The 23,564-nt window shown below is 40.7% G+C and overlaps 1 protein-coding gene across 3 annotated transcripts in view; it reads left to right on the forward strand.

The window, feature by feature from the left end:
* The window catches only part of Ist1 (increased sodium tolerance 1 homolog (yeast)), a 41,154-nt gene that overhangs the window by 5,586 nt on the left and 12,004 nt on the right, over positions 1-23,564 (forward strand). For all 3 annotated transcript variants that reach the window (XM_013503978.1, XM_005403525.2, XM_005403526.2), the window contains exons 2-4: positions 19,444-19,546; positions 20,399-20,579; positions 21,002-21,089. In XM_013503978.1, the coding sequence (XP_013359432.1) occupies positions 19,459-19,546; positions 20,399-20,579; positions 21,002-21,089 (357 nt within the window). In that variant the 5' untranslated portion in view covers positions 19,444-19,458. The remainder of the gene's footprint in view (positions 1-19,443; positions 19,547-20,398; positions 20,580-21,001; positions 21,090-23,564) is intronic.

Raw genomic sequence — 23,564 nt, forward strand, 5'->3', positions numbered from 1 at the left:
CTAGGGGTCAAACCAGGGCCTTGTACATGCTAGTCAAGTGCTCTACTGACACCAGGTTTTAGGATGCTGAAGACTCCTTTTCCAGAGTCTAGGTTCTTCTTGTTCTGAATAAAGAATTGGACGAAGCAAGTGTAAAAGATAGTAAGACTTCACATTTATTAGTGGTAAGGAAAAGAATGCTCTGCAGAGTAGTGTGGACCTTTTAAAAGTAGGCAAAGGAAAAAAAGATAAAAGTAGGCAAAGAAGTAAGTACACTTTGAGCAGACCACTGTCAGGGAGAGAACACAGTGGCTGGGAGGTTAATGGTGTCATCTTTTGTATCTCCCACTCCTCAGGCTGATGACAGGTCTTCCTATCAAAAACTTGCTTGAGAATTGAAGATAGCGTTCTTTAGGGGACTGTTTTTCTGTGCGTTTCCTGGATCTCCTTATTGACAGGTCACGCCCACTGTTCTGGAGACAGGGTCTCACTGTGCAGTCCAGGCTTACCTCAAACTCTTGAACTCTTGGCCTTCTTTCCTCAGCCTCTGGAGAGCTGGGATTGCAGGCATACACCATGGCCCTTACTATCACTGAGCTACATACCCGCCTGGCGGTTTGTTTTTTGTCTGTTTCTTTTTTTTTTGTTTGTTTGCTTTCTGAGACAAGGTCTCACTGTATAGTCCAGGCCAGCCTTGAATTTGCTATGTAGCTCAGGCTAGCCTCAAACTCAGTCATTTTGTCTTAGCCTTCTGAGTGCTGTAGGAAAAACCATTCTTGGTACAATTTCAGTTTTGTATAATTAGTTAATTTCCAATATGATCCACATCATCAGTGTGGCTTGTGCATTTTGATGTTGAATGGTGCGTCCTATAAATATGAGCGAGATGCATTTGGTAGGTGTGTGCAGTTCATCTCTGTCTTTACTGATGCTTGGGTGCAAGTGATGCTTGGGTGCAGTTCCTAAGGAAGGTATGTTGATGTCTCTGGCCACAGTTACATTTGTGTACTTTCTGCTTCATGTAGCTTGAAACTATTATGAGGTGTGTTCACAATTAGGATTGTTATATTTTCTTGGTAAATTCACCTTTTTATCATTGTAATATGCTGTGGTATCACTGATATTTTTTCCATGTTAATATAGCCCCTCCAACTTTCTTTTGATTACCATACTTTTTTTTTTTAAAAGAGACCTAAAGGGATAATAATTTAAAAAGTAAGCACTCAAAGAAATAGAGTGTGGGCCTTAAGATAGGGAAGTGTGCTATACTTGGGAGCTAGGAATATTTACGTTTTTGACAATGGAAACCTTGAGCTACATCCCAGCCCAGGCTGGCCTGGAATCAATCTTGTGATCCTTCTGTCTCAGCCTCTGAGTAGCTAGAATTACAGGACTATGCCATTGTGACAGACCCCTTTAGGTGGAAGTCGGAAATTACTGGGGATTGGACCCAGGGCCTTTGCACTGAGCTTCATCCCAATCCCTTGTAAAGTGTTTACCTGTTAGGCAGTAAGTTGCCCTGCTGGGCTTGAACTTTGTGTCCTCCAGTGTGAGCCTCCCAGAGTGATGTGATTACAGGCATGCATCACCATGCCGAACTATCTAATATTTTAAAATTTTGAGTTCTGTTTTTCAGCAGTTTGATTATGGTGAGTCTGGTCATGACTCTGGGATTTTTATTTTTTCCCCTTTTGGGGCAGGGTCTTGCTATGCAGTTCAGGCTGGCCTTGAGCTCAGTTTGTAGCCCAGGCTCAAACTCTCAATGATCCTCCTGCCTCAGCCTTCCAAGTGCTGGGATTACAGGCATGCACTATCACGCCCAGTGACTCTTGGGATTTTGTTTGGCATTTGTGAGCTTTTTGAGTTTGTAGATTCATATTTTGCTGAATTGGGGGAATTTTTAGCTAGTAGCTTTTCAAAAGTTTTTTTTTCCCCAACCTTTCTTTTCAAAGGTTTTTTTTTTTAAGTGTACGTACTCTTATGGGGAGGAATAACTCCCACCTATTAGAGGTGCTAAAGTTCGTGGTCTCACAACATGAAAGAATGAAGTCACAAACCAAAGGAGGAAATTAGAGTTGGAAATAAGAAGAGGAGTAATAGCTCCTGGAGGGATCCTGAGTGGGTATCTGCTAAGGCTTTTTGTCAAGGGTAATTTATACAGCAAAATCACGAAGTGGGTACCGTGTGGGGCAAACTGCACTCAACCTGTAGGGAAAGGAGTCACGGAGCAAGAATATATGGAAAGAACAAAGGCGTCCTGGAAAGAGATGGGAGTGCGGGTCTGGGTGCCCTGGTCACTAACCTATGTGGACCAGGTGGTGCCAATTACAGTGTGATTTGAAAGTGCTATTTATCTCCTGGTAGGCGTGCAGGCCTGGCTGTTGTATCTCCATTTTAAGGTCTGGCTGTCTTTAGATTCGCCACCAGCCACAATTTTGGTGTGTCTCATCTTACACTGTCTTACGCTATTTGTATAAGGGCCAATCCCTTTATGACGGTATATTAATTTCTATCTAGCATAGCTGTCTACAATAATAACACTATCTCATATCCTCCAGGACTTGATGACAGCTGTTGGTTCTTTGCAGTTGTTTCACAGATCCCTAAGGCTTTATTTATTTTGAATATTTTTCTCTGGTTTTTCACTTTAAGTACTTTCTTTGATCCTTCAAGCACATTGGCTCTCTAGCCTGACCTTTTCTTTCTTTCTCTTTTTTTTTTGGTCTTTTTGAGACAGGGTTTCTTTGTGCAGTTTAGGCTGGCCTGAACTTGCAGCAATTCTCCAGCCTCAGCCTCCTGAGTGCTGGGATTACAGGTGTGTGCCACTATGCCTGGCTTAGCCTGACATTTTCTGTTCTGTTGTGTATCCCAGAGTGTTTCTGACTTTAGTTATTTTCTTTCTTTTTTTAAATTTTTATTGTGTTTTCAGCTGTACCATTTCTGTGTTTCTTTTTATTTTTCTAAGAGACATTGTCTTGCTCTGTGGCCCAGGATGGCCTTGAACTGATGGCCTTATGTGATTTTCCTACCTCAACTTCTCAAGTAGCTGGGACTGCAGGCATGTGGTATTGCATACGGCTTTTGTTTCCTCTTTATTATCTTTTAGTTTTTTAAAAAAAGATAAAAATCTCCTGGCCTGTGGTGCATGCCAGAACCACAGTACTCCAGGAGACTTTGAGGCAGGAGGATTGCAAATTGGAGCCTTGTCTAATGAAAGCCTGTCTCAAAAACAAAAATGAAAAAAGGGTTTGGAATGTACATCTCCCTGCAAAGGCCCTAGGTTTATTCCTCAGCAGCCCTGCCCCAATCCGAATGGTACTCTCCCTTATTGTAGCATTTTTGTAGTAGCTACTTTAAAGTCACAATGTGTTAATTTTAGTATTTGTGTTGTCTCAAACTATTCTCAGTCCACATCAGGGGTCTTGTTTCCACCTTTCCGAGCCAGGAAGGCTTCCTCTTTCTCTGGTTATACTGATGCTTATTTTTGGGTTTCAGGGTGTTTTGCATCCAGGCCAGGGAATCAGAGGAAGAAAAAAGATAAACTTGCATCTTCTTTCACCTACTTTTGTTTTCTTTTTCAAAAATCTCAAGTAGTTGCTACATGCATTTTTGTTTAGGTTTTTTGTTTGTTTGTTTAGGTTTTATAATTTAGTTCAGTAAGAAAGACATGGAGCTTTCAGCCCTGTTCCTTGCTATTTTTGTTCGTTTTGTTTGTGTTTTTAACTCAGTATGTAGGTTGCTCAGGCTGGCCTCAAACATAAATTCTCTTGCCTCAGTTTCCTGAGTGTTGTGATTGCAGCTGTGTGTCTTCATGGTCCTGTGTACAAATTCCTTTGGGGGATATATTCAGGAATGAGTTTCCTGCATCTTAAGGTACATACGTACCTTTTAGTAAGACACCCGTTGCATTAAATATTACTAAAGTGGTGCCTAACTTACGTGCCCAAGTTACACATTTATCTTGGCCAGTATTTCATATCCTACTTTTAATTTTTGATGCCCCCTCCCCCGTCTCTCTCTCTCCCTCTCCGTTGCTGGGGGCCAGATGTAGGGCCTTGTATGTCCTGGGCAAGTGCCATACTACTGAGCTACACTCCCCTAATTTGCCAGCTTGGCAGTTGTAACTTTTTTCTTTGTACATTTACACGTAGAATTTTAAGACAAAATAGTAAATGAGAATTTAAGACTAATTTCTCAGATTATCCTTCTCTTAGAAATGTTACTGTTTTCTAACACACATACCCTGGTAGGTAAGTAGTGCCAGGCTATGTCCAAGTGTCATGGAGGAGCCTAGGACTCCGCCCTATTGGTGTATAATCCTTTTCCACAATGTTGGAGATGAACCTGGGCTTTGTGTCCGCGCCTAGGTATTAACTACAACTTCTCAGAGTTCTGTATACAGTGACTGAGAGGATAAACCATGCAGGAAACAATGTCTATTATACAAAGACTGTTATTTAAAGTAAGATCTTCAAGAAAAATGTTACTGTGAGTTTAGCAAGTTTAATTTATCTATAAGTTGGATTGTCTACCAAGAGTAAGATCTTCATAGGACCTACTTCATAGGACCTTCATAGGACCTATGACAGAGGCATACTCAGGAGTACTTTTTACTTTTTTTGTCTTATTTTTACACCACATTATCTTATTAATCATGTATATATTGAATAATTTAAACAGCAGGTTGGGTCATTGTAGGGAATATAGAGAAGTTAGTGAGCTATGTCTGAAAGAGTTCGGTGGCTTTATTTGCTAAGACTTGTCAGGTGTGAGTTTAGGAGGGTGTTGATCTGATATTTGAAGGTAGAGCAAGTTCCCTGGGTATTTATTCAGTCCGATTTGGAGGTGGTGATCACGGTATAAGCCCGTAATGATAGAGACAGGCAAAGGCAACAGTCTTGGGCCAGAAAAGGATTTGTCCTGTTTAAAAGGTTAAACGTGAGACTGAGGGAATATTCTAGAAGTAAATATTGGACTAGAAGTAAATCTTTATATTATAGAGACTGGTGTTACCAAGAAAAAGAAGAGATGGGGTTATGAAGATTAGATAGATCATGTTGAGTTTGGGGTGGATGAATTGAGACCCAGGGTATAAAGTGGCAACTAGCCAGGCTGAGGAATTATCAGAAGAAAAGTCTGAAATTTTTCTGTGGGTAACAGTCTCACAAAAGGGAAAGGAGTTCCTATTTTGTCTGCAGAACATGTTGGTAGTCCCTAAGGAGAATCAGAATAAGGTCATAGAATTGTAGGGGATTGGTCTTGGGTTGGGTTATAGTTTGTCCATTTGGTCATATTGATTTGTTTTTTCTGTGCCTTGAGGCCAAGTCAGGAGCTGGGTTTTCTACTTTGAGGAACATGTGGGTTTCAGGCTTCTTGGAGAGAAATTTTAGCCTGGAGGCATGAATCCACAAGGGAAGACCAAGAGTTTTGTGGCTGTTGTGGTAAGGATAACTATATAGGGCCCCTGTCACTTCGGTTGTAGGGGTTTGGGGTTGAGGGTTTTGAGGTAGACCCTTTCTCCTAGTAAGATTGATAAGGGAACAGAGTTGTTTTCAGGTTTTGGGAGTGAAGTTTAGCAAAGTTACATAGCAGTTGATGGATTAGATAGAACAGTGGGTGATGGTCTCTGAAAGATGATGTATTTGGAGAGAATGTTGCCAAGAGCAAAAGGAGACCTATACATTAGTTTGGGCTCAGGAGAATGGGGTAGAGGGGTGGTATGGATGTGCAGGACCGTGGGCAGGCCATCTACCCATGTCTTTGAGGTTTGCAGCGTGAGTTTGATGAGATGAGTTTTTAGTATGTCATTTGCTGTTTCAACCTTGCGTCAAATGGATTAAGCCCTATAGGAGATAAGTTTCCAGGTTATGTTAAGGGAGGTTGACATTTCCTGAGTTATTTGGGAGATGAATGCTAAACCATTATCTGATTGTAGGAAGACCAAATTGGGGAATAATTTTTGTTAGTGGGGTGTGGGAAATTATATCTGCCTTTTCTGAAGTATATGGAAAAACCTCTATCCTGTAAAGGCATCTACTAGAACTAATGGATTTTTTTTTTCTTTCCTTGGGAGGGGGGCTGTCTTAGTTACATTTCTTATTGCTGAGACAATACTGAACACCCAAAGTTAAAGGGAAAAAGGTTTATTTTGGCTTATGGTTTGTAGAGAGTCCATAATCAGCTGGCTCCAAGGCAGGGTGGCAGGACAGGGAGATCAAAGAGGACAAAGGCAGAAGTGACAAACTACAAGTAACTTTAAGTAACTTGTAGCAAGCCTCTTTCTGTCCCTTATATTATATCCAGGCTACCACCCTTAAGGTGAATACTGTTCCCACCCATAAATCTCGCACCTGAAAGCCTAACATTACACCATGAATCAGTCACACATTCATGAATCAATCCAGCCATCTCTTTTATTTGGTTTTGTTTTTTTGCCGGTACCGGGAATTGAACTCATGACCTTGTGCTTGCCAGGCAAGCGCTGTGCCGCTGAGCCAAATCCCCAGCCCCAATCCAGCCATCTCTGAAAAAGCCCTACCTGAGGCTTTGAGGGGGACATCTAAACACAAGTTGTGACGGGTATATGGGTGAAGTTTGTCAATCTTGTCTGGAGCTATATCCTTTTTCCTGTTGGATAGTAAAAGAGGGAGGTCTAAAATGACCTCGTGAGGAGGTTTTGTTGGAAATGGTTATGCGATTTGGTAATGTAAGCTATGTCTTAGCTAATTGAGGGTTTATCGTATAGTTGGAAAGCAGAAGGGTAAAAGGTTTAGCTCCAATGTGGGAGGAACTGTGGAGGAAAGTGAGTATAACAAGGCTCTTGTGTTGAAGGATGATCTTTTTTTTTCTTTTCTGAGACAGGGTCTTGCTATATAGTGTAAGATGCCCTTGAACTTGCTTGTGTAGCCCTGTGCTCCTCCTACCCCAGCCTCTGAGTGCTCTGATTACAGATGTGTGCCACCACACCTAGTGATCTTTCCTTTTTTTATTTAACCATCCATCCTGGAAGGAGGTATCTTGAAGATCAAGTTGTTCTTGTGAGGGCCAGGGATATAGCTCAGTGGCACAAGTGCCTGCCTGCCAAGCGCAAGGTCCTGAGTTTGATCCCTGGTACCAAAAAAAAAAAAAAAAAAAAGTTCTTGTGAGTAGTGGTGGGGCCTATATAGGAAAGATTAATAGTTCAAAGTCATATATGTGTTTGGTGGCCTATAGCTTGGCCTCTTGATCTGTCTTGTGATTTCCTTATGGGTAGGAGTGATGTGAATTCTAAGGCAAGTTACTTTATTCTGAAATAATTGGTTATTGTCTGGAGATAACCTGGTACCCCTTTGTTCTCGTTAAGTATCTGAACAGTGTGTTACTCACAAACTTAGAGAAGGGCTGTAGATTAAAAAATCATTGACATTTTGGATAAGGCAGCTAGGGTTTAGGGGAAGGGATAGGAGGTCTTTGGCCTAGTGTTCATCTAAAAAAGTGTGGACTGTCGCAGAATCCTTGAAGAAAAATGATGTAAATGAGCTATTGGTAGTTTTTTGCATTGGGATTCATCTGAGTAAAGGTAAAAAGATTCTGGGGTCAAGAGGGATGGTGAATCATCTTTGAGGTCAAGAACCGTAACATAAATGAAAGCACCTGGTGATAGTGAATAATGAATGTTGTATGGATTAGTGATGGGTGGGAAAGCTCCATTGATAATGTGTAGCTCTGGACTAGGTGTTTATTTATTTAGCCAGTACAGGAATATTGTAAGGAGAACTGATATGTTTAAGAAATCTAGTGTTGGGCCAGGGATACAGCCCAGTGGCACAGCGCCTGCCTGGTAAGCGTGAGGTTGTGTTTGATTCTTGGTACAAAAAAAAAAAAAAAAAAGAAATACGGTGTAGCTGGATGTGGTGGTGCAAGCCTGTAATCCTAGTACTTGGAAGGCTGAGGCAGGAATATTGCTGCAAATTTGAGACCAGTTTGGACTACATAGTGAGTTCATAGACAGCCTGAACTACATAGTGAGGCCCTGCCGCCCTGTAAAAAATCTGGTGGTGAAGAGTTTGGAGATAGTCGTAGTCATTGGTATCCTTACATAGCTTGTGGGTTCTGTCAGTCAGGGTTCACTAGAGAAACACATACAACACAAGGTAAAGAAATATAGAAGAAATTGTAAGTTGGCTTCAGTGGTCAGCCACAGAGTTGGATGAGGAAGTGTGCAGAGGGCGTCTGCATGCTGGAGATTGAAGAGCCCAGCCCCAGGCCTGGAGCTGACTACAGTGTCTGTGCAAGTCCGTATCAGGAGGCTGATGGGTCTGCGACGGAATGCTGAAGAATCTACAACTAAGGCCGGAGAGTTTACACCAGAAGGCTGAAGAGTCCCAGGCGGAAGCCAAGTCTGCTCCAGAAGCCAGACGACCAAGTTGAAGGCAGACTCCTATGAAGATCCAGCAGTCAGTCTTTCTCAATTCCCTTTTTTTGTATGCAGCCTACCCGCCTGCTGGAGTGCGGGTGGTCCTCCACACCCACACCATTTGCATGCTCTCCTCTTGCACAGGCTCAGGATGAATAAGAAGTAAGCACCCTGGCTCTTGCTGAGTCACATATTTAACCTTCTAAACTTCTCAAATTGATACAGTGAACAACATCCCAGAAGGGTAAGGACATGTCCTTTTCACCCCAAGAGGCAGAACCGCTGAGTCACTTAGCCAAGCCGCTAGACTCTTAAAATTGACTCAAGGTATCAATCATAACATGGGTTAAGGGGTTTTACACCTTTTAGTGAGGAGGTGGGGTCTTTGAGGGTAACCTTGACCTTAATAGAAATGTGATGAGAAGTGCCTGAGGGTGTTGACTTGTTGGAGTAGAAAGTGAGGTACATTTTGTGTAATGTGGGGTAGGGGGAGATAGGTAAGGAGAAGAGTAGCTAAGGTGGCAGCACTGGGAGGTAGGTAGTGGTGGAATATAAGTTTGAAAGTGTATCTTGTCCCACTAATGGGGTGGAGCAGTTTGAGCATAGTAGAAAATCATTCCTAGGGTGTAAGGCAGAGGCTTGGGACAGAGCAGTCTGGAGATAAGGCCATCAGCTCCTGTAATAAAGGAGGGACTGAGTGTGTTGCTTCTATATCCAGAAGAAAAGAGATTGCTTTACTGCTGCCAATAGATAAACCCTGGGTTGTTCACAGGCCCGACATGGCTTGGGGGAGACTCAGAGAACTTGTTATGAGTTTGTACTGTTAGCTTGGGGCCAGGGGGTTCTATATCTTTTTATTTTATTTTATTTTATTTTATTTTATTTTATTTTAGTTAAGGTAATTTAATATATTGATAATGAGGCAGTTGTAGAGATCCCAGGGAACATTACCTAAGTTAGCATAGGGCTTTGAAAAGATTCACAGATTAAATGAGCAATTTGAAAGCAAGCCACCTTATCTTTCTGAAAATGTTACTGGTGGTATTTCTCCTTTTCCTGTATAAAGTTTTCCACCTCTTTCTCCATGGCTGTGGGGCACTTGGACATGTCTACTCAAGTGTCCCTGCTGCAGCAGCTTAGGGATCTGGGTGGCTTTGCGCTCCAGGGGCTCTGCTCTTTCACACAGAAAAGTGTTAACAGCTGAATGTGATGGCTTACACTTGTAACCCCAGCACTGAGGAGTCTGAAGCAGGAGGATAACCTTGAATTTGAGGCCAGCCTGGGCTACATAGTGTGTTCAAGGCCACCCTGAGCTACTTAGCATGACTCTGGCTCAAAAAAACCCAAAAAAACCAAAAACAAACAGTACCCGCCCCCCGCAAGGTGCTAGCATCTACTCCACAGTAATATTTTAGGAGTTTCTTCCTGAGTATCAGGTGTATCCCCGCAGTCAGCCCCTGTGACCACCAAACTGTGGGGCTCTGATGGTAACTTCCACTTTCCAAAGAAAAGAAAGATGGATTGTATATCTACTTTTATATTGTGCTGTTTTTAGTCCTTATAGTGTAGTATTTTATGACTGTCCAGAGTGTTCTGGGCAGAAGTACGTTATCAACGAAATTTGGGTGCTTAGACTTTTAATCCTCTTGTCACCATATTTTTCCTTGAATCAGCAAAGTCACATCATTGACAAGGGACAAAGTGGTTTTATCTGTAATGCTTTGATCTGAGTTGGGGACATTGTTAGGGCCCTCCTTTTAGTTTGCTGATGATTAAGGTTAGGGTGACTTCGAGCTTAGAGTTGAGATTTAAACTGGGTGTGCCACTACAGGAACATATTTAATATGTATGTATGTATATATGAGATACATAAAGGATTTATAAGGTAGGTGTACATTCAGAAACGATGGTGAAGACTGGTGGTTCTTCAGCAAGTCAGTCGTCCAGACACACTCAGAACTGTGCTAACCCACTCTGCCACATGTTTTCTTCATTCAAGTTGATACCACAGTTAACTATCACACTAGGTGATGAGATCTAAGTAAGTTTTGTAGTGGGTTTAGGCTTATCATTGAGAACTGGGGGATTCTGGAAGAAATAAACTGGAGAAGACAGTATACAAACACAGACCAAAAAGAATTAAGAGTAATCATTAGTAACAATTTTCACCAAGAATTTGAAAGCCAGACCCAAATAATATCCTTTGTTAGTTACTGTCAGGCATTTATGTGTAAGAACCCTTCTTTTTTTAACCCTTTTATTTATCTTTTGGTAGAATTGGCACTTGACTCCATTTTGATTTTGACCACTTTTGTATGCCCTCTTGTCCTGAAAGCATGTTAATTCACGGTTTATTATTGTCCTTTGGGATGTGAAAGGGAAGTAATTGATTTTTTTTTCATAATTGATGATTTAGAGTTAGTATCCTAGCCACTTTTTTGAGCAACAAAGAGATTTAAAAGGAATAGATCTTTGGCCTAACCAAACCAACAAATGTAAAGACTTAGAATTATCAAACATGTATATATTTTATTTATTTATTTATTTATTTATTTCTAGTACCGGGAATCGAACTCACGACCTTGTGCTTGTCAGGCAGGTGCTGTGCCGCTGAGCTAAATCCTCAGCCCTGATGTATATATTTTAGTAAGCCTTCTCTTCACAAACGTTTTGGACATCCTTGGGTTGCCTAGTTTTTGTGGGGTTTTTTTTTTTTTTTTTTCCTGTTGTATTTGTAGGGCAAAACCTTATATAGTCAGTGTACATCAAAAATATACCTTCATACTTACATATTTTTGTATATATAGTCCTACTTTATTTTTGTAACTAGTTGCCCCTTGGATTTTAAAATGTTCCTGGTGGGATTTTATCCTACAATTAACTTATAGGTACTATATTTTAATTTAAGCTAGCTGAATAACTGTTGATTTAGGGACAGTACCAGGAATCAAACTCAGGACCTCACGCTTGCCAGGCAGGTGCTGCACCACTGAGCTAAATCTCCAGCCCCTGAATTACAGAGTTTTAAGCAACCTTGAATAAAACCTTAGTGAACCTTTTAAGTATTACCAGAAAAATAAAAAGAAAAGCAAAGATGTTACTTTTTAGCTAGGACTGACAACCCTTTAAGACTTGATAGGGCCTGCAGCATAGGCTACATAGTGAGTTCAAGGCCAGCCTGGACTACATGTAGAGACCCTGCCTCAAACCAAAAAACAGAAAAAAAGGACTTTATATGGCTTTGAGTGACACATTATCATAATACATGTAGAACATACAGACAGCAATAAAAGAGCACGTTAATGCTGTTTGTAGTTGAATTATTATACCAAAGCCTTTCACAAGAAATGTTTCAGGCTCCCCAATCTGTTAAAAATGTTAAACTACAGAATGTATAAGTAAGTTTATCAGTTAAGATGTTTCCTGGTGGGGCCTTTTATCTTTTTATAGGCTGTTATGAAGGCTTTTTTTTTTTTTTGGTTTTTCTCCGGTACCGGGAACCGAACTCACGACCTTGCGCTTGCCAGGCAGGCGCTTTTGCTGCTGAGCTAAATCCCCAGCCCTAAGGCTTTTTTTTTAAAATTCTGATTCAGCAGTTAACTTTTACCTTATCATTTGTTAGGCCTCAGTGTCCTAGGCTGTGTGTTATCTGAAAGCCACTTATGTAATATTAGACTTGTAGTTTAACTTACTTTTCGTACCAGCTTGGTTTAGATTTTGGCTTGAGCTGTCAGCCCAGTGGTCTAGACTAGTGATGGCAGACTTTTTAGAGCTTCAGAAACAACACATAGTCTGCTGCGGCGCACATGCCGTAGGTTTGCCGGCACAGGTCTAGACCTTTTTTCTTTGCCTTTATCTTTCACATTGGTTTCCCTTGGCACTGATATTTTTTATCGCATGCCCCCTCCCCCAAATTGGTATGAGTTTAGAATTTGGAGGTTACAGTTTAGTTTCTGTTGTCATACCCATGTGGGGGGATACCATGGCCATTGTGATCTTACTGACAAACCCTTAATATTTTTCTTAATTTTGGGGACCCTGGGGAAAATTGGAGAAGTCACTTATCCTACAGAAAGCAAGTAAATTGGTTCAAGCAGCTGCTCTTTTAGCCATATAGGAGCTTTGTCTGGCAGTTTCCCATACCCAAGGCCAATTATTATAGATTAACCGACAAACAAACCAGATATTTAAGACAGTTACCTAAAGTCAGAGTGTACTTTCATGTGTTTTTTTGCCAAGTTGGACTATAAGAATTCTTTTTTTTTGTAAGTTTAAATAAAAGTCAGAATTTTGCTGATGGGGCACATTGTACAGTACTCTTTTTGGTGAATCACAACAGAGATTTCTTGTATTTTCATTATTTTAACAGTATAGTGTCAGAAGGCAAAAAGGGCATCAAAATATGAAGACAGAGAGACTGAAGCGGGGGTTATCTGGGGGGAGACTGGAGTATAAACTGGACTTTGAGGGTGGCCAAAACCAGGGTGTCTTTTTATTAGGAAAGGTCAGAGAGGGAGAGGGGAACATGATTATGGGTGTTTTCTGCCTCTCTCACCTCACAGAGGAGGAGGAGGAGAGGGACTGGATGGGGCTTCCGTTTAGGAAGGAGTTGGTGAGTGCGAGAGTGGTTTGGTACTGGGTGTGATAAAAGAGGGTAAAGAGGGAAAGGACGGAAGACAGGATGGGAAAAGGCTCCCAAAGAGGAAGGAGCCGAGAGCTGGGGCATAATGGCAGCGGGGGCATGTGGCAGTCAGGTCTGGATTGTGAGGAAAGAGAATTTGGAAGGTGGTATAGGATTGACCAAGAGGGTTAGCTGTGAAGGGAAAAGAAATCCTGCGCGCACAAGGGACTTTTTGGACCACTTGTCTGTTGTTAGATAAATCCAAGTCTTGAAGAATTTGAAATTTGAAGATCCTTTGTTCATGTTGTTATCCTTTAATTTGGTCTGTGGCCAAACCGTGTAAAAAAAGTAAGTTTGTCTATTTGGTTTGATGTCGTTCCCAGGTAGAGAGGGTATTAAAGTAAACAAAGGGGACAACTTTGGGCCGTCAGAGGGCTAGATGGGAATTATCCGTGGTAGAGTGGGTGAGACCTCTGGGTGGATAGAAAAGAGCAGAGAGACAGGAATCCCTGTCTCTGAGTACTGGGTTCTCAGTAAAGGAGGACAGAAACCTGCGACCTGGACGTCCTGAGAGGCCAGGTTAGAAGGACAGCTCCTAGGCCAGGAAGAGACCAAGGCTAAGAGTTTTGGACAGAGAGGAAAATGGACCACGTCCTTTGTAGAAGACCTGGAGACGCACCTGACTCAGTGGCTGTATTGTGTGGAAGGACAGCGACAACAGGGGTGGGCTTGTCTTGGGGAATCTCGTCTCACATGTTTCCTGGGTTTCCTGGATTTTGGCACCCACATGTCAAGTAGATTTAAGACTGACTGATGCAGAAAGATTTATTAGCACAACAGCAAATCCAGGGTCTGAAGTAAACTTCAACCTGCTCTGGAGCAGCAAGGTGACTTCTCTATGCATGGTACAGGGGATAGAGCTTGGACCAGGAAATAAAAAAATTAAAGGACTTAAGATTTGGTGTTTCGGACAAGCTGGTGTTTTGAGGAATCAAAATGTAGATTAAAAATTAGGCTGCTAAGAGCACTGTAAGCCAGCACCAACTGACAGAATTACTGGCGTGTAGCCCCGTGTCTGGCTCAGTGTGTATTTTTATAGGCCATTTTACTATGTACTTAAATACATGTGTAAGGTGGGATCATCCTACATACAGTAGCAGTGGTGGTGAACCTGTGGCACATGTGCAGTTGCTGTTTGTTATCATCGAAAGCTCTAAAAAGATTTGCTGTCATTACTGTATTTACTATTTTATTTTGATTTTTAAAAGCCCCACATCATGGACATTCTCCATTCTTTATTTAACAAATATTTTTAATACCTGCTTGTATGCTAAAGTGCTTTAAGAATCCTCCTCCAACACTACTGCCAAATAGTCCATAAAATAAATGTCTCAATGTAATCATCCCAATTACTGGAATATTGCATTCCTTCACTCTCATATATCCTCTGGACACATTTATCCTGCTCTTTGGCATAGGTATTTAAACTAGGATATTTTCCTTTCTGCAAGGTTGTACTAATTTACATTGTCAGTAAGAGTTTGAGATTGTTCCTATTTCCTCACTAACTCCTTATCACAGGTTTTTTGCGGGGGATGGGGATTGGAGATTGAAGCCAGGGCATCATGCATGCTAAAAACGGGTGCGAGCTCTCTACCATTAAGCTATACCCCCGGGCCCCTCTGCTGTTTTGTTAGAACATAATCTTCGTTGCATCTTTACCTCCAAATATTGCTTACCTTGTAATTTTACTTACGGTTTAAGTCGTTGTTGTTGTTGTTTCTTAGTATTTTCAACCTCAGTTACTAAGCTTGATGTATATAGAGCCCTGACTGATCTTCAACTTAGCTTCTCCTCTGGTAAGTGCTGGTATTACAGGTGTATACCACTGTGGAGCTTGATTGCTGTTTGCAGTGTAAAACATTTGAACTTCTGACTTTTAGCACTTTTTTGTCTTCAGAGTCTCTATTCTTAAGACTGAAATCTTTTCTATTTTAGGCTAAATATGGTCCCAAATTAGCATTGGTGGATGTTGAACAATTATGTGAATGTTAGGTAATGATGTGAACTAGATACCCACATCCTCCAGAGCTCCTTCATATTGTTAAAGCTGTTTTATTTTTACTTGTCTCTTCCTTCTTTGTCTTTGTCATGGTTTATATCTGGTGCACCCCAAAGCCTTGTATGGTTAAAGGTGGGACTCAGGGAAGGTGATTGTAAATATATGGGCACTGTGAGCACTACAGGCGGCTTGCTGTTGGGAGGTGGGGTCTGGTGGGAACTGTCAAGGGAGGTGTAACCTGCTAGGGCTTAGTTCCCTCCGCATTCCTCTTTTTTTTTTTTTTTTTTTTAACAAAATCTTGGTCTGTACTTCAGGCTGGCCCTGAAATCCCTATTTAGCCAAGGCTGACCTCAAACTCAATGTGGTTCTCCTGCCTCAGCCTTTCAAGTGCTGGGATTACAGTCATACGCCACCACACTGCTGCACACCCCCCGCCATAATTAAGTTACTCTTGATTGTATGAGAAGTACCATTGACCAGATCCAAAGAATAGACTAGAGGGAGGAAGAACAGTGAAACTTACACTTTTTTCCCCACTCTTGCAGAAGTGCTGAGCCAGCCCAGCAGACAGACTGACACACCTCAGAGTGGTTACAAAGAGCAGTACAAATCGTAATAGTGTCCGCTTCCTTTCCTCATTGGCTGAGGACTGAGTTACAGTCGGTTCCATAGGTGGCTAACCCCTTTTGCCCCACTCCCTCCGTAAAGTCTGTGGGTTTTTTAAAGCAAATGATTAATCAATAATAGTAACTTCTTAACTGACAGTGCTTTTGCAGAGTTTACGTGAATTCTGTGCTTAATTGATTATTTACCTTACCCCCTTTGTTTAGAGACCACCTCAGCTATAGGACCTCAGTCACATCCTTAGGCTTAAAGACCTTTTTGTGAAAACAGACCATTTTAAACTTTTGCTTTTTACAGTTGTTGATGCATTTTGTTGAGTATTTTCCTTTTCCAAAAGAGCACATGAGTTTATATTATTATTTATTCTTTCGATACTGAAGTTTAAAATTAAGTACTTTCTGAGGTAGATTTGCATTTTGCGTTGGCTTTAACCTTAGTCCAAATTCCTTTCATTTGAGAGGAGCTTACATATAAGAATGGCTAAACCTTTTTCTTTTTGTGGTCCTGAGAATTACATCTGGGTTCCCAATTGTAGTAGGCAAGCACCCTGCTACACACTGAGCTATGTCCCCAACAGCCTCTTAAATTCTAATTCTGGAAGTTAAATTTTGAAGTTAAGATTAAGTATACCTAGTAGTTAATCCCATGCTTCAACCTGCTGAAATTCTAAACTTTGTTTATACATCTGTGGTTTTCTTCGTTTTGATTTGTTACTTGGTGGTACAGTACTGAGGGCTGATTGAACCCAGGGCCTTCACATTGAACTACATCCGCAGCCTTTTTTGTGTTTATTTTGAGTCAGAGTCTTCCTGAGTTGCCAGGCTAAGCTCAAACTTGCAGTCCTCTGGCTTCAGCCTCCCAGAGTTTGGGATTACAGAGTGTGCCACCATTCCTAGTTTACAACTTGCTTTTTAAACTTACACATATTTGAAATGTTCTCGTGTCTGTAAGTGGTTTTTAAAAAGTATTATAAGGTTATGTAAAGTTCTACCAAATTCCAGTTTATTTAACTGATAATGTTGATGATTAATACATTTCATTATTACAGGTTTTTTGGTCCTAAAGTGTGATAGTTGGCCAGGCATAGTGGTGCACACCAGTAATCCCAGCATTTGGGAGGCTGAGACAGGAGGATTGCTACAAGTTTGAGGCCAGCCTGAACTTTATATAGCAAGACCCTGTCTCAAAAAAAAAGTAGTAAATATTTTGATATTAAAATACTAATAAAGCTCTGATTATCTCCTTAGGGGTTTGTAGGTCTGGAATTTGTCAAAATGTTTGTTGCTGGCTGATCTTGGCCAGAAGCCTGGTAGAGTTACTGATAATGGTTACTGTTTTTCTTCTTGTCTTCCTGCTTCCCATCCATCTCTGGCTATGAATACCTTGAGAACAGAGCTATCCTTTACATCTAGCTAGCAGCAGAACCTGCTGTGGTGATGGACATCTTATAAATAATAGTTTAAATTTTGAAGTTAAGATTAAGAGGTATACTTGAGGTATACTTATGGCATAAACAGTAGTTAATCCCACGCTTCAACTATACTGAATTTGCAGCTTTCGCAAAGCTCCTTGTTCTCTCCAGTACCTGGGATGTGTACACACCACTTTCTCTGCTTGGAATGTTCACACTTGCTCTTCACAGACTCCTCCTAGAAAGCCTTTTCTAACCTCTCTACATGTTGGCTCATTTCTCTAGGTTCCACAGTTCTAGATGGGATGGGTAATTTTTTGTTATAGGCACACAGTTCTGTTTACTATAGGATGTTTTGTTTTGTTTTGTTTTGTTTTTGGTCTTTTGAGACAGGGTCTCGCTGTGCAGTTCAGGCTGGCCTTGAGCTCACTTTGGAGCCCAGGCTGGCCTCAAACTTGCAAGGAGCCTCCTGCCTCAGCCTTCCAGTGCTGGGATTACAGGCGTGTGCCACCACACCTAGCTTAGAATGTTTAATAGCATCTCAGGTCTCTACATACCCGTTGCCAGGAGCATTTTCTCCACTCATGAAAACTCAGAATGTCTCCAGTCATTGTCAAGAGTCCCCTTGAGGACAAAAATCATTTCTGATTGAGAAACTCTAAAATTATAGTCCTTATTAAATAGCATTATAATTGCTAAATTTTCTTAACTGTTTTTCCCTCCAGTAGAATATAAGTTCCTTTTGAGGACAGACACTATACCTTATTTATACTTTTTATCTCCAGCATCTGGCCCAAGTGTGACATACAATCAATAAAAATGTGTTTTTTGGATTGAATGTATTCAGCGTAGTGGGTCAGAGAGATACTCTGTGATGTTCAAGCCCTGTTTTAAATCGGGACTTGAGTTACTTATTAAATGTTGTGTAGCCGGGAGTACAGTGTAAGCCAGACATTCTGGGAGGCTGAGGCAGGACAGTTTCAAGTTCGTGCCAGGCTTGGGCAACATAGTGATTCAACAAGACCTGGTAGCGAGAGGGAGAGGAGGGGAGGGAGGGAGAGGAGAGAGATGGATGATGTATTTCAGTGTGAAGGCTCTGGGTTAAATCCTCAACTTAGGTGTAGGTATATGACGTGTTTTCAGTTTTGAGGCCAGCATTACAAGTGACAAAAACTGTGCTGTAGTCAGGTGTGGTGGTGCACAGCACATCACTGTAGAGAATGTGGTGTGAGAATATGCCACATCTGTATTCTCAGCACTCGGGAGGCTGAGGTGGGAGGATCACCATGAGTTTGAGGGCAACCTGGGCTATATAAGTGAGTTCAAGGCCAGCCTGCATTACCTAATGAGACCTTATCTCAAAAAAAGATACTCACAATAGTCAGTATATAGTGGTAGAGCCTAAGATCTTGTGTGTAAGAGGCAGGGGCTTTGTTGGCTAACTGCTGTTCACTGAAAATCTTGGTAGTCTCCTCCTGTAGAATTTTATGAAGCACTTTTTTCTTGGACTGTTAACTTTGCATGTGAGATGTTAATGACACTTCTGTGATACTGGGCCACCAGCACTTCCCAAAGGCTGATAGTTAGTAGCAGATTTTCAGGAATTAAGCTGATGAGAATATTTTTGAATTTGGGTCTAAACTTGATAATCTTTTTTTAGTCACCTCCCTTGCTAAGAGTTTTTAGAAGCACAAGGCCTTCCTGCTTTCCCGTCTTTTTATCATCCCATCCTCCTGCCACTACCTAAATAGCCTTTTCATCTTGCGCCAGATTCTTTGAGCTCTGCCTTTAAAATAGATTCCAAATGCAGTTGCGTCTGTCACTGCCACTGCTAACTCCCTGGTCTTAATTTATTGCCCTGTCTTACCTGGATTGTAGTGGTAGCCTTCTGTTCCTCATGTTGTCTGTTTCCAGTCAGTGCTTTACACAGCAGCCGAAATGATACTTAATAAAATGTCATCTGGCTCATATCATTTTTCTATATTAGAAAAACACTCTAGAGCTGGGGGTGTGGCTTTATGGTAGAGCTTGCGCTTAGCCTAAGTTCAAGCCCCAGCACCAAAAGAAAAAAGACAAAACCCCTACTTACAATGTCAGATCTACGTAGATGGGTTGGTTTTGGTTTGGGTTGGTTTGTTTTTTTTGAGACAGGGTCTCGCTGTGTAGGGCAGACTGGTTTTGTTCTCGTGTATGTAGCCCAGGCTGGCCTTGAAGTAGCAGCAATCCTCCTGTCTTAGCCTCCTTAGTGCTGGGATTACAGGTGTGTGCCACCATACCTGGTTTAAATGGTTTTAGTTCTTAAGCTAATTTTGACTCCAAGCAGTCACTACACTTTTTTTTTTTTTTCCCAGGAGGAACAGCACAGTATGCTGGGCTCTGGATTTAAAGCTGAGCGTTTACGAGTCAACTTGAGATTAGTCATAAACCGCCTCAAATTACTGGAGAAAAAAAAAAGTGAGTAGTGCATAATTCCTTTATCGTTTCTTTCCCAAAATGTATCACCATATGCCAGTACCCTGTTCTGAGTCTTCTGGACCAGTACTGTGAAGTTTCAGGACCATCCTGTCTTTTTGAACTTTGGATACATTTCTGCCTTTTTTTGACTAGTTAGACTGATTGCTTTTTGTTGAGAAAGGAACATTGTGTGGACCTTACACACTCATTGGTTCTACATCTAGATTCAGCCATTTACGGTTCAGAAATATTTAGGTAAAAATTACATTTGTGATATGTACAGATTTTTTTCTTGCTGTTATTCCTAAATAATGCATTATAACACATTTATACATTCTACTAATGGTTATAAATAACCTAGAGATGATTTAAAGTACACAGGATATACATAGGCTATATGCAAATACGGTGACATTTTATAGAAGGGGCTTGAGCATCCTTGGATTTTGGTGTTTGTGGGGTGTCCAGGAACCAATCCCTTTTGGATACCTAGGGATAACTGTACTTGTTGCTATAGAATAGTAATATGACTCCTGAGTTTGAAATGTCAGGCTAAATACTATATTGTCACACAGAGTAGCAACTACTGCTGCCATGGCCAGAATAATTGAGTTGGGAATGGATGAAATGGAAATAGATTAGCTAAGGCAGTATGAGGTAGGATAGTGGTGGCAAACCTGTGGCACATGTGGTACAGTGGACTGTATCATTGAAAACTCTTAAGAGGTTCACCCTCACTGAGTTTAAGATATAGTAGAAATACTCAGTTCTCTCTGTTGGGGTAGAGGTCTACTCAGAAGCCAGGTCCCAGTACCCTGCTCTTGTGTGACTAGAGTGGGATTCTTGCTTTAGCGGAACTGGCTCAGAAAGCAAGGAAGGAGATTGCTGATTATCTGGCCGCTGGGAAGGATGAGCGAGCACGGATCCGAGTGGAGCACATTATCCGCGAAGACTACCTTGTGGAGGCCATGGAGATCCTGGAGCTGTACTGCGACCTCCTGCTGGCTCGGTTTGGCCTCATTCAGTCTATGAAGTAAGATATTTTGGTTCAGAGACTTGAATCACTTGTGGAATTTGAGAATGGAGTAAGATTGGTCTCTTTTTTCCATGTACATGTAGGGGAGTAGCACAAAGGGACTATTTGTCATCCCCAAATATCTTTTTCTAAACAGTCATTTGAAGGTGTGTTCTCAATGTAGGAATCTGTTAAAAAGAAAATAATCTGAAATCAAGAGGCCTAGTTTGAGTCTTGGCTTAGCTATTTCCTGACTATTGGATTTCTTAGTTTTGAGTTTTCTCAAAATTAAAATAGGATAAAGAAATGGCTTATAGGTCTAGCATTATCTTGAGAATCCAGTGAGTTACAAAATAACTTAAGAGGAAAAAAAGTGTAGAATAGCTAAGATTACATTGGCTTGTTTTACAGAATGTTGTATTAATTTTTTTCCTTATTAGAGAGCTAGATTCTGGTCTGGCTGAATCTGTGTCTACACTGATCTGGGCTGCTCCTCGACTCCAGTCGGAAGTGGCTGAGTTAAAAATAGTGAGTACAACCTCTGTCAGTGATGTCTGTAGTTTTTCAGTGGTTAGGAAGGTTTATTAATGTGAGTCACTTCTGCTTATTTGAACAGGTTTTTTTGTATCCTGCTGCTGCTTTTGAAACAGGCTTTGTAAATTTGTTTTTCCTTTTCAGGCCTTAGGTTATAGAGCCAAATAGTGTTTTGTAAAGCAGATTTGGACATTTTTAAGGAGCAAAGTTTTAAGTACCTTTAATTTTATTCTTACCTTCAATTTTGTCTTTTAAATTGCTTTTGTTGTAATGTTTTTTAACCTTACACAGAGAAAAAAGGTTTTTTTTGTTTCTTGCAGTACTGACAGTCCCAGGGCGTTGCACATGGTAGGAAAGTGCTGCACCACTGAGCAACGCTTCTAGCCCCTGGAAAGTTCTTATACAGCTGTAATCAGTAAAGTTAAAATAGCATTCATCTAAAGTAACACGTTTTGCTTCATTCATTAGCCCATAAATATTGGATATATATTACAAGCCATGCGAGCACTTTCATAAGCTATGTTAGAACAGTGGTGAGCAAATAATGCCACCAGCCATACTCTTACAACTTAGCGTAAAAGCAGAGACAGATGTTAACCAAAAAATTGTTTATCAAAATATGGTTAAGGTACTGACTTTAAGGATACCAATTCAGTTGAGTTGGTTTCGATTTACATTTCTGCCTTTTTGTTTTATTTTCTAGGATGTTGTCTCAGTTTTAATTTCCTAACTCATCTGAGATTTCCTTGTCTTTTGTGGCTAGTGTCTTCTTTTTTGGTATTGATTATGCTTTTTTTTATTTTAAAGAGAGTAAAAAAACAACATAGACAGAAACAAAACAAAGCAAAAACAATAAAAATGATACAGGGTTTCAAAATAAAATGATAGGAATTAACAGTGGTTGTTATATTACATACTGTTAACTTTAACAAAGTTGCTCAGATTACCAGCTGTAAGAATACAAGATTGATAAAGCCATTAAAGAGAATAAAAATAAAAAAAAATTAGAAACCATACAGAGCTTCACTAAACAAGATGGTAGGAATTCACCAATGGTTGTTATATTGCATATTGTTGTCTTCAAATTAGTTGTTCAGATTACCAGATATAAGCGTGAAAATCGGTCAAAAAAAATTTAAGCATTCACTGTTCCTTTCAGTAAACGGTTAGACACCAGCAGTATAATTACCCCAGCTTTCCTTCTCTCTATATATTTTTTCTCTTTCTTCTTTTTCTTCTTTCCCTCATCCAGTTGTTCCTTCCCTTTGAGCAGTTTCTTTCCCTTTCACAGTGTTTGTTGTACCTTTTGGGTTTTATTTACTCTTTCAGGTTCTTACCCTAGGGAGACAATACAATGTTTACACATGTGGGTCCGATTTATTTCACTTATGAGTATGGTCTCTAGTTGCCTCTATTTACCCATAAAAGCCTTGAGTCATGATTTCTTTTTAACTTTTCTCCTTTGGGTCCTGTTTCTTTAAGGTCTTCTAAATTTTTCTTTGATTTAGACACTAGAAGCTTTTCCATAGATTTGGTGATCTTTGACTCTTGGTTTGTATTTAAGAGTACAGCACTGAAAAGCTGACTGGAACCTTTTATGTGCATGGGTGGGGCTATACTCCAAGCTACACTTATTGTTAGATAATCCTGCAAAGTTCTTTCCAGGGAGGATTCCAGACTGAGAAACTAGTTTTGTTTCCTGGGGTTGGTCATTTTCTCCAGAGAATAATCCCTCTTGTCATCTACCAGGAAAGGTATAAGCTCAGTGTTTCTGAGACCTCTTGGAGAAGGAAGCCAAAGGTCTCACTGTTTGATACGTAGAAGACTAACACTTAGTTCTCCTGTTTTCAGTACATATGCCTGCTCTCTTCTGTGTGTGGATTCTAGAATCCTAGAGTAATCTGTCCTATATTCTGATGAAATGGAGAGGACCAGGCAGATTTTATGAGTGAAAGAAGAAGCAACTGCTTCTTACACAGACATTTATAGTTTCCCCATACTCACTTGAAAATAATCTCTTACTGGAAAAGCTCTAAATATGTTACAGAACCAAAAAGCCATAAACAAAGAGTGATAGATTAATATAATAAAAATATATATATATATTTTTATCTTGTTGAGACAGGGTCTCGCTGTGCAGTTCAGGCTGGCCTTGAGCTCACTTTGTAGCCCAGGCTGGTCTCGAACTCTAAACGATCCTCCTGCCTCAGTCTCCCGAGTGCTGGGATTACAGGCGTGCGCCACCATGCCCGGCTTATAATAAAAGTATTTAAACTCTATATATAACATAAAAAAAAACCCATTAAGTCAAAAGACAAATGAAAATTTGTACTACTTGGTACTTGTGATAGTCCACATATTATATAGCAAGAAGATCTTCTGGAATTTTGGGACCATACAGTACCATTATTATCTCCTTCCTGAATTTGTGTAGCTTCTTCTATGTCTCCTTTGGCGTCCTTAGTGTAT

Source organism: Chinchilla lanigera, unplaced genomic scaffold (assembly GCF_000276665.1).
Source record: "Chinchilla lanigera isolate Chin_1 unplaced genomic scaffold, ChiLan1.0 scaffold00083, whole genome shotgun sequence".
NCBI lineage: Eukaryota > Metazoa > Chordata > Mammalia > Rodentia > Chinchillidae > Chinchilla > Chinchilla lanigera.